Here is an 11996-nt window from a genome sequence, read left to right as displayed (position 1 = left end):
TTGCGTCAAAAGCTGTCAAAAGCCACTATTGAAGTAACCGTCCCATGGAGCATTATTTAGTCACTATCAAGATGGTGGAGTTAACAGGTGGCTCGTAATTTACGCTATTTAGAAAAGACGTATGATAGTGACCAAGGAAAGTGAAGTGGAAGGTAAAACGTAATGTCAGAATTGCCGTTCGGACCTATCCCGTAAGTTTGAATTTATTTACATAGATGGTATCCAAACAACACTAAACATTGACTACAGTTTCACCGGCACGGTTGATTGCCGTTATGAACCAGCACAAAAAACAATGCTGCAAATTATGCGCCAGTGGTGGTATCACGATCAAAGCATTCCCTGAATAAATCATGTCACATTAGCCGAGCCAGCTGGCGGAAGCATATGCATAAAGGTTACTAGGTTACTATTTTCAACGATAACTGTTTGTTTATTATACTGCTTCAAATACCTTCGACGAAATCAAATGTAACCATACCAACGTAAGTTATAACATAAACAAATCAAAACTTTTCGTCTTGCCATTCCTCATACGTCTTTTCTAAATAGCGTAAATTACGAGCCACCTGTTAACTCCATCATCTTGGTCACTATAAAAAACATCATATACTGAGGGAAATACTTCGTAAATACAACAAATTTTTCGGTAAATGCTACCAATCTATAGTCATTTTCTACCGTACTAATAAACAAGCAGAACCATGATTCATAAGCCCAATACCGGCGTGCACGTATTACAATTATATTAAAACTCTTACCTTCTGTAGGAGATGTGATGAAGACACGAGAAGAAATGCCTAAATAATGAAAATAAAGGTATATGTAAATATAAAGCGATTATGAAATTCTTGTGTCTGTTCTGCTCATGATCGATGGTAAAGCTTTTGCTCTGTTAGCAAGTAAATTCTTGGAATACTCATAAACGCAAACAAGACGAGAGAACATTCCTCCTCAAACAAGGAAAGGAAAATAATATTAGAGCGAAAAGAGAAAAACTATTTCTTTGGCTGATGCATGTCACTAGTTTGATGGAACGTCAGTTTCTAGAGTAAGTTAAAAAAAATCACAGGAGGGTTGTGTCTGAGACCAGTGTTTACAACCGAGTGATGATGACAGAAGGATGATAATTAGTCGTTAGATGGTACGTATCAGATAGAAGATGCCGAAGTGGAATGAGATATGATGAAAACCGCCCTCTGTGACTCTAGATGAGATGCCTCCTGTGCTATGTATGGATGAAATAAAGAAAAAAAAACTCCATAATGTAATACAAATCATATCAATACTGAACACAATTATCAATTTTCTCATCAGTAAAAACATGTTACTTCAATATATAGAGAAAACACATTTGAAATGGGAAAGGTAATTTTCTTTTATAATTTTTATAGTGTTTATTCAACCCAATGCGAATTTTAATTGGACTAACAGCACCTAATACTACATGTGAAGCATATGGGAAATCACTTTTTCGAATATTTCTTCACTTTTTCAACTTTTTTCGTCGTATGAACTTCCCTTGGGTGAGAATGAACACAACAAAACAGACAGCTTAAACCGAATGACAAGTTCTGGACCGGAAACACATATTGGTTTCTATTTATAAAAATTGAAGTAAATCGTTTCATATATCAAGTCATTTTTAACACAAATGCTACCATAAACAATTTGACACTTACACTTGTGCTAAATTTTTCACAATACACGATCGATCATTGATATGAAATTTCACGAAGCAACCAACATTAAAGTTTCAAATTTAAATTTTATTTGCAAACATTAATCGTATCACTCACCTTACTTGCAATATAAAAAATGCCCCAACTTGCATATATTTGCAATGCCGGTTTCCCCCGGGCACTTTGGTTTTGATGTCTCTGTTAGGGAACACATTTCGTTGGGAACAAAAGCTCCCCTACTTTCATGTATTTGCAATGCCGATTTCCCCCAGGCAGCTTGGGTCTGACGTCTCTGTTAGGGAACCGCCACATGCCTCGTCAGTTTCGACCAATCAGATGTGGGTACTTCCGTTAGGATAGAGGTTGAGATTTTTCAAATGTTCGATAGTTAGTTTCATGACACGTATTATTTTATTAAATATAAAAAATTGTTATGGAGTGCCGAAATCGATTGACGCAAAAATTTCATCAACCCATCATGAAATGACTGAGCAATACGCGTCTGAAATTGGACAATCTTCAAGATGTGCTCGATATTCGATTTTCAAATTTTACCCCAATATGTTCCCGAAAGACGTAATCCTACGTCAAAAAACGGTCGCTGGATTTCAACGATGCCAAAACGGGAACACGACATCTTCGTATTGCATTATGGCATTAAAAAAAAGTTAATATGCGCTTTTCTCACCAGTGTCCAGATATGAAATCATTTGAGTTTACTTATGATATCAAGTAAAATTTTCTAACCTCTGGTTGGCAATATGTACAAAAAAATGTATATTCTACTAATGTTTGCATTACCACAGGAATTTGGTAATTTTCGATCGAGGATCCGTTCCGAGGAGGGAAGATAACATAGATAACTTAAGCATCGGAAACATGTGATAGCTTGTGAGGGAAAATGATTTAGCGAGGAAAGAGTGTTCCAAATAGGTAAGACTTTTAGGAGGGATTGGATTGACAGAAATTATGACAAGGATTGGAGTCACGGAATTGCGATGAAGGAAAAGAGTAACTTATTCGAAGGGTTTGTGTTGAACATTGACGTTATTATCGATATTGGTGACAATATTGGTTTCTTCGCCAATACTACAAAGATGGCTTCATTTCACGCCGATATCATATATAAACGTCCATCCCTTTGTAGTTTGATCGCCTCTTGCAGTATACTTCTTGTTTGCAGATCGAGACTTTCGTTGATATAAATAAGCTCGTATGTTTTGAAACCAATTTGATGAAGATTTAGGGATTAGCAACCAGCGGCGTAGTGAGGTTATACAGCGCCCCCGGCAAACTATGAAAATGGCGCCCCAGAAAAAACTTCTTTTTTGGATTTTTTCGCTAATTTAGAGATTGGTATATTTTGAGAGAACTACTTCCTTCTACTAATGTTCACTTTGAACAGTTTATTCGTATTTAGAAGGCTAGAAATATCATTACCAGCTTTGCTAATTCTCTATTCAAATCTTTGCCTTGCGTACTTTAGCTGAAGCAAAACGATCCACAACTGTATCTAAATAAAGGTCTGCTAGCGATTTTTTCTCGATCGAAAGAATTTCCAAGCCAGTGAATCGGTCTTGGTTAATTTAAGAACGCAGATAATTTTCAATCAATATAACTGTTGGAGTACGACCCTGTTCTGTTACGATCACAGAGGTCACCCGACAGCTGTCAACAAACCGGATGCGATTGAAGAGAAATGATCGTGATTATCATTATACCTACAGCCGACTGAGAACGCAGTATACAATTGTACTTTTAACCCTTAATACGTGAAATACATGTTTATTCGTTTGTTACGTTATTCCTCGGTTTACCCTCACATCGTAACAATAACCTTGCGCTCCCACGATGCCACTGTAACTGGAAGCGTCAGGAAAATTCCTAGCGTCGTATCGATGTTAGAATAAACTGCTTCGAGAGAATATCTGAGAATAATGTTCAAGATTCCTAGAGGCGTCGGAAAGTTCAGGTCAGGGAATAGGTCCTTCATCTGCGTTTTGAATACTTCCACCTCTGATACAAGTTCTTCTGTTTCAATGTCTGAAGAATCTTCTGTCTGAAATTTGACGCAGTAGCGATATCCATATTATGCTCTATCAGTTTACCAGTCTAGGCCCGAAGGCAGTTTTAAATTGTTCGAATTTAAAATGGAAAATTTTACTACAGAATAAGTTAATTAATAGAATAACTAAATTACTTAAAAGTTATTTCAAAAATTTCGATGCATTCTAAAATAATATCCGAAGTTATAAACAAGTGGATTGCATAATATAATTCCGAAGTTAGTTCTATGTCGAAAATGCGGTCGTGTCCTAGATACAACCCCTTATAATTTTTTGCATGTTGAATTATTGTGACTGACAGTTACTATTGTATCAATTTAATGTATGTAATGATTAATGTGAAGAATGTAGTAAAAAATGAAAAAAATCAAAACAAATATTTGTGTTTCACAAACCCATGTCCGTAATAAAAAAACACACTCAGAAGATGATTCTAAATCCAGACGGCGAATCAGAGTGAACGATGAAATTTTAACGAAGGAGTTGTCGGGAATTAAAAGCAAAGTGTCCGGATGCTGTTCCAACTATATGCATAGTATAGTTTTGTCTCAAATTCCAAACACTTAAGCTCAAAATGGTGCTGTTTCGCGGAATTATTTTGATTTTTGAATACAATAGAACCTTTTTTTTCCTTGACTACAATAAAATTGATTTACAAATACATATTCATGGTAAAAAGCTAAAAATATATTCAATTTCATTTGTCTCAAATTCGGAACACCATTTTTGTCATTGACCCAATTTCCAAACACCGTTTATGTTATTAACTCAAATTCCGAACAATATTTAAATACTAATTTTAACGAAGATTTGTGCATTAAAGATTATTTGTTCGACCGTTTATAGGAGATTCTTACCATTTCTAGCACTTAACATAAAAACAGCAAACAAAATAGTTTAAACAACTACAAAAACATAAAAATTAACGATGCTTGTTTTTTTTTACGGAAACTGCTAACGCAAACATTTTATTACTGGTTTTAACAGTCACTTTTTCGCAAATGCTTAGTATTATCAATTATAGGCTCTATCGAAACCTGTAAGTAATGTTAAAATGAAGCCTATACCCCAAAGAATGTCAGGGTTTTCGTTATTCAATTATGTATAACATTAAATTTTAGTAAATTTATATTTCCGAATGAAGTTTTTGGAATTTTAAGCAATAACTGTAAAACATTGCATAGCATGGTGGGGCGCCTAGGCATGTATAGCGGAAAAATTAAAAGAGTATTGGTGTAATGTGATGTTGGGTGTTTCAATTTTGCAGAAACCAAATAGAAGTTATTGGTTTTATGTACGAACAGAAGCAACTACTCATGATGAATGTTTTTTTACTCAATTGAAAGACGACATATAATACGGGTAAAAAATTGTTGTGGAAAAATATTGGATTTTGGCGCCCCAAAGAGTCAGCTCCCCCGGCAAATACCGAGTTTGACACTCGTACACTACGCTGCTGTCGGTGACGCATATAAATCCGGAAAAACTCATCTCGAGATCGCCTAAAAGCAAACTGGCAAAGTATGGGTGGTCATAATTGAGGAGTAATGAGAATCCTCGACATCCTTTGCATCCGCACCAGAGAAAGTTTATCCACAGTAATGCCAAGGCTGCCGACTATTTGACTGAAAACTTGATTGAAGTCCTCATCGTAGCGAAAAGATATTCCAGAAATAACTAGGTCCTGGGAAATCTCCAAGCGGCTGAGGTTCGGGGTATTGCGGTCAACATATGAACGCATTTGATAAACCGATTGCGACTGTTTGTTTACGTTTATATTCCACTCACTCTTCATAGCTGCCAATTGTTTTTGTAGACCACAAATGTGTCGCTTGAGATCTGTCATACATGATTGGATTCTTGTCTCCAAGTTCTCGTTTAGATGAGAGAACATGCATGGTTCGGTTAAGCTTACGACAGAAACGCTGTTGTTGTTTTTCTTGTTATTAGGTTTTAAGCAGCTACGTGTAGGTTCAGGGGGTTTCACAAAGCACGCTGCGCTGACTGAGTGATTGTTTCGGCTCATATTGTTTTACTGTAATATAGAGCGCACGACAACTTCTGAAGGGATGCTTGCTTGCGGGGGCAATCGGCTGATTTTTAGCAAGACTTACCCGTCTTATCCAGCTGATTAATTCAGAAATTCACTTCTGAGTAATAGTGTTCCACTAGCTACATAACTAATGCATGGCTCAGATTTAAGAAGACTTAGAAGCGCAGAAATATGTCACTATTCTTCGGTTTTACAACAAATGACGTAACTTTATTATTATTCCAGTGAATCAAATTTCAAGACATTCGTTGGAAAGCTACTGTAATTGCGCGTCTTTTTCAGTATATGTCAAAAAGTTGAAGCACTTCACAACATAGTTTTTTTGCCACTTCGAATATGTGGAATTTCGTACCAACGAGAGCGTTTTTGCGGGGAGTGTTACTTCATTACTTCAATATGAAGAAAAAACTGGGGAAAGTCATTTTGGTGGAAGTTTATGGTGACCATGCTCCAACTGAGCGAACGTGTTAGACGTGGTTTGCACGGTTTAAAAGTGGTAATTTTGACTTGGAAGACGAAGATCGTTCCGAACCGCCAAAAAAGCTTGAAGATGAAGAATTGGAGGCTTTACTCGATCAAAATCCGTCACAAGCACAACAAAAACTTGCAGATACACTTGGAGTAGCTCGGCAATCCATATCCGATCGTTTGAAAGCAATGTGAATGATCCGAAAGATAGGACATTGGGTGCCTTATGAATTGAAGCCACGAGACGTCGAACGCCGCTTCTTCACGTGAGAACAACTGCTCCTACGGCATAAAAGAAAGTGTTTTTTGCATCGAATCGTTACTGGCGATGAAAAGCAGATCGATTACGACAATCCTAAACGTCGGGCAACGTAAGGATACCGTCGGGCAACATTGACGGCCGCGCGGAATTTTCACGGCCAGAAGGTTATGCTGTCTATTTGGTGGGACCAGCTGGGTGTAGTGTACTTCTTGAATGGCGTTAACGTTCCCTGTGGAACTTTTGCCGTCTCAACGTATGTATTAACTAGCGTCATTTACAATTACTTAGTTGAGATTTCTAAAGCCCAATAACACGCCTTGAATGTATTCCAAGGGGCAAGCTCTAGAATACGCGTGACCACAGTGCAAGTCGAAGGAAACTTCTCTGACGAAAAATCCCCCGGCCAGAACGGGAATCGAATCCGAACACCCGGCATGATAATGTGAGACGCTAACCACTCGGCCACGGATGCACAAGGGGTGTGGTGTACTATGAGCTGCTAAAATCGAGTGAAACCATTATGGGGGACCTCTACCGACAACAATTGATGCGTTTGAGTTGTGCACCGAAGGAAAAACGGCCACAATTTGAGCACTCGGCCGCATGTCGCGCAACCGATCAAAACATACTTGGAAACGCTGAAATGGGAGGTCCTATCCTACCCGCCGTATTCTCCAAACATTGCTCCATCCGATTACTACTTTTTTCGATCGATGCAACATGGTCTGGTTGAACCTCACTTTTCCAATTTTGATGAAGTCAAAAATTGTATCGATTCGTGGTTAGCCGACATACGGCCGATTATTTCCGCAAAGGGATCCCTGAATTGCCAGAAAGATGGGAAAAAATTGCGACTAGTGATTGGCAATACTTTGAATATTAAATTTGTAATCATTTTTGCAGAACTCCTATTATTAGGTTGAATATGCACCAATACAAACAGTGCCGCCTATGGAACACACTAACTTCGTTTGGTAACACCGCTGCTGCTCAGCGACATCAAAGCGTGTATTCGGTGTGGACCTGCATTTCATTCCTGTGAAAATAGCTCCGCGAGCGGAGGCGATCTGGCGTAGTGGTAACATCCATACCTCTCACGCTCAAGATCACGAGTTCAATTCTCACTCCCGATATTCTTCCAAAAATGGAAGCAAAAGTGACGAACCAGCCAAAAGTGCTAAAAAAACTTTAATACAGAAAAAAAAAGCTCCGCGAGCGAGAAAAATATAAGTATATAATTATATTTTAAATAAAACGAACTGCTTACCTCCTCACTTTCATAAAAGAAATGGTGACTGCGAGCTGTGCACAGTTGCTCATATATGACAACACTCTACCTAATATTATCATAAGTAAAATGTACTGATCTCTCGTAATAATATATATTATATCTGACATTTGCTTTACGGAATTTTGGTAAAATGTACTGAAAAATTGTGCATTCTATCAATGTATCGAATACAACAAATTTTGTGGCTCCAGTTAAGAATTATTTTTTCTAGTACAAGCTTTCTGTTATCTACAGCCCATGGAGCAAGAAAAACATCAGCGAATTTTGAGCAATTGTGCACATCCCTAGCCCAGTGCACCATTTATCAAAACATAAAAGTCGGAATCATGGCAGATAAGCGAGAGAAAATTGCTGCAGCTCGAAAAAAGGTCTGTTTTGTGAAGTTTACAATGTTTTAAGGAAAATCAGATGATTCTGTTCATAGTACTTACATCCATATTTGCACTTTAATCAGATTCAGCCTAAATAAATGTTCATTAAATCGCTTTTCGCTAGAAATTCTGCATGCGTCTAAACTGACGGCGTATTTGACACGTCAGCCCTGTGCGTGCCGCTCTGTTGCAGACAAATGCGATACTCATGTTATATGTCTACTATTTTTTACAGCTAAAGCAGTACCAATCGAAGCAAAAACAGGACACTAGCTGCCGGAGTGAAAATGATTCCGAACGAGAAACTCCTATTCCGGGGTCTATGAACAGCAGCAGCAGTTTCAGCGACTTATGTGCAGCATCAGTGACAGACAGTGACATACGCAATCAAAATCATCTACCGCAAGAGCAGCCTCTGGCAGCGGAAAAGCAACCCTCATCATACGGTGTTTCAAATTACTTCAACGCCAGCGGAGGCAGCCAGGCTATGCAAGATTTCCTCGCTATGGAACCCCAAGTAGCACCACCACTGGCTCCTGTGGAGGCCAGTGTACATAGCATTAATCGTATTTCCAGCGAGATTGGTCAACTGATCGCGAACGCGAGCGCTGATTTGGGTCCCCAGAATACTATACTGGAACTGGAGTCGGAAAAGGCAGACCTGCTGCGTACGTTAAACGCTCAGAGGCTCGAAAATGACGAACTTCGACTGAGGTTGCGAAACAATCAATCGCTGACGGAAGAGCTCAAGAACGACATCGATCGGTTGAAGTTGGAGAACAGCACCAAAGTGACGACCGAATTAGGACCAATTCAAGAACAGCTACGACTGCAGACACAGGCCGTCGGTATGTTGGTTGGCGAGAAAGCCGAACTGACTGCGACCCTGAGCAAGTATCAGAGTTTGGTGAAGGAGAAAACGGCGGAGAGCGACGAACTGCAGAATCGGCTAAAAGCATCTAGGGCTACAGTGCAAAAGTTGGAGAAGGAAATCGAAGGAAGCAGACAGTCGGGACGAAAGTTCGATGAATTGGAACGAACGATTTCCAAACAGTTACACGAGCACCAAGAAGAAGCAAACAAATTCCGCAAGCTATACGAAGATTTGCTGGAGGATTTGGGTGAGATGAAGCAAAAACTGACTGTTCGAAATAAGGAATACCGTTCCGTTCAGGATGAGTTAGAACAGAGTCGATACGACCTGAGTTTGGCAAAACTTCGAATAGAGCAACTTTCGTCGGACGACGATCAAGATTATAACGCAAAAATAGAGTCGCTGAGTCAGCAGAACCTTATTAAATCTCAGCAAGTGAAAGATTTGCAGGAACTTATCAAACAAATTGGAAACGAGCGGGACCAGAGCAACCAACAATATCAAAACTATGTGCTACATTTAAACAAAGAGGTTGCTAACCTAGCGGATAAGATTCAAGAGTTGACCGAGGAAAATAACCGTCTTTCAACGCGCGAAGAGAATTTGGTGAGGCACGTAGGTGAACTAGAGAGACAAATTCAACAGCAAATGATAAAGCAGAAAACGTACGCCGCCCAGAATCAGGAGGATCCGTCGGAGGTTGACGGAACGCGGCACACAGCTCTTGAGGCCGAGATAAGGCTGTTAAAAGAGAAGGTTTCCACCATGGAGGTGGAACGGGCCGAATATATGGTTGGTCGAAAATCCTCATTGAAACAATGATCATGTGCTTATGTGTTTTTTTTTCAATTTCAGAAGGAAAATGAATCCGTCGAACAGCTACGGCAAAAATATGAAGAAAAGAATAAACAAAACGAGGAACGAATAGCTGAACTGTTGCTTACGGTGGATCGACTGCAAATGGACAAACCAGATTTCGCTAAACTGATTGCGGAAATCGAAAGCGGGAAAGTAGGTGCCTCTCGTGCGGTTTCTCAAAATATGGAACTAAAAGCACAGCTGGAAGAAATGCAGAAAGCTTTCGTGCAAATTGTAAGTATTGTATGGGGTAATGTGACATTACAAATTACATACATGACGTTGCTTAAAAATTGACAATTTTATTCAAGAGCAACGATAAACTCGAACTGACAGACAAACTGCAAACAGAGCTTCATCTTGGAAAAGAAATGAAAGCTACCTACGGTCACCTAGAAAGTGAATTAAACTCGATCCGAGAGAAGCTTCACTATAAGGATGAAGAAATGATTCGTTTAGCACACGAAACCGTTGAACTGAATAAGCAAATTCTGCAGCAACATCAAGAGATCGATCGATTGCGGTATTACGAATCCAGAGCAAATGATGGTAACGTGTTACAGCTTGAACTGCAACGCACACAAGAACAACTTCAACTGCTGCAGAACCATCGAAACGATACATTGTCTAGCGCTAACAAAATCGAACATTCTTGCAATAATGACCACGACAATGAGACTCATCATCACGGTCACCATGATCCCCACAGGGAAATTGAAATTTTAAAACAAGAGAAGGAAGAATTAGTCAAGGTCATCAATAGTTTTCAGAGCAGAGCAAAGGCTAGCCCGAACCACAGTGTGGAAAACGGTAAAGATCAATCCGATGGCATCAGCGATAATGTTTCGGCAATTAGTCTTCCAAACAGCGAAGCCATGGAAAAACTACAGGAACGTTTCAGGCGCACCATGCTGGAAGTAGCCGAGTTGACAGACGAGAAGCAACGTTTGGAGCATTTGGTAATGCAACTGCAAGGAGAAACCGAAACAATCGGTGAATATATCACACTGTATCAGCAGCAACGCCGTCTGCTCAAACAAAAAGACATGGAACGTGATCACCAGCTGCAGCGGTTAGCAAACGATCGCGAAATGATGAAGCTGAAGCTTAAGGAACTGAATTCTCTCGTCCACCAGCTGGTGCTGGAGAAGGGTGGTGGATCAGGTGCGAAATTTTTCTCAAGTCCAACGCCATTATCTGACCAATTGCATTCCACAACGTCACCTCTCATTGACCTGCCCACCACCCCTGACAGTAACTCCCGACCCGCTAACGAGAATGGAGATCGGGACGAGACAAAAGTGCACATCAAACCGACCGAAACCGCTGGTCGGATATTGTCTCTTCTGACCGATATCAAGGAGGCAAATGTTGCCTACGGGAGTGGTGTACAACACTGCTCTTGCTGTTCCGGCCGATTGGAAACCGTTTGAATTTATTTCATCGAAACGCGCGAGACAAAGCTCCATAAGTCATTTGCAGAATGTAGTACAGTTTTTATGTTTATGTTCAAAATAGTCGGTGTTTATGCCCTTCACGTAAAGAAATGCTTTACAGTGTAACTGTAGTTTATTTTTTTAATATTTAAACATAAAACAGTGATTTTAGTTCCAATTCGTTTTCGGTCTTTTCAATCGGTTTGATGACGAACATTTAATACAAACTGGTCAGCGGGAAAGCATGTTAAAAAACCACTGCAGAGTGATTATGATTTTGAGATAGAATTCATGTTCCAATGACTTGATTTATGGCGTCCATTCAGATTAGATTTGATTGCTGCAAAGTGAATTTGGATAGAACAGAATAAAGAGTAGTTCAATAATGCGGAAAATCTTGTTGGATTCCCTAAAAATCAAGTTCTTCAAAATAAGGTTTGATCAGATTAGAATCCGGAATCACTGTTCATCTTAGAGCAGGTGTTGTAGTGAGTGTATTTGAAATCTTTTGACAACAAATTGTTTGGAAATTTTGTATTTCCGGCGGTAAAAAGTTTGACGTTCATCTGTTTTGTTTTGGAAAAGTTGTGCATGATTGAAGCCAAGTAATAAGGTACTAAAATCACGAAATCGCT

The 11996-nt window shown here is 39.4% G+C and overlaps 1 protein-coding gene across 1 annotated transcript; it reads left to right on the top strand.

The window, feature by feature from the left end:
* Positions 1 to 8094: 8094 nt before the first annotated feature.
* Positions 8095 to 11539, top strand: LOC129765477 (golgin subfamily A member 2). Its single transcript, XM_055765838.1, has 4 exons — positions 8095 to 8190; positions 8429 to 9859; positions 9923 to 10159; positions 10237 to 11539. The coding sequence occupies exons 1-4, from the start codon at positions 8149 to 8151 to the stop codon at positions 11356 to 11358; spliced, it is 2832 nt and encodes a 943-aa protein (XP_055621813.1). The 5' UTR covers positions 8095 to 8148; the 3' UTR covers positions 11359 to 11539.
* The last annotated feature ends 457 nt before the right edge of the window (positions 11540 to 11996 follow it).

The sequence above is a fragment of the Toxorhynchites rutilus genome, chromosome 2 (genome assembly GCF_029784135.1).
Source record: "Toxorhynchites rutilus septentrionalis strain SRP chromosome 2, ASM2978413v1, whole genome shotgun sequence".
NCBI classification, from domain to species: Eukaryota; Metazoa; Arthropoda; class Insecta; order Diptera; family Culicidae; genus Toxorhynchites; species Toxorhynchites rutilus.
Note: the sequence above shows the minus strand (reverse complement) of the source record. Positions and strands in the feature narration are given on the sequence as shown.

Excerpts from the sequence above, each read along its gene's own strand:
- LOC129765477 (XM_055765838.1), top strand. The coding sequence starts at position 8,149 with ATGGCAGATAAGCGAGAGAAAATTGCTGCAGCTCGAAAAAAG. Across the intron at positions 9,860-9,922 it reads TGGAACGGGCCGAATATATG|AAGGAAAATGAATCCGTCGA; the intron begins GTTGGTCGAAAA and ends TTTCAATTTCAG. Across the intron at positions 10,160-10,236 it reads AGAAAGCTTTCGTGCAAATT|AGCAACGATAAACTCGAACT; the intron begins GTAAGTATTGTA and ends ATTTTATTCAAG.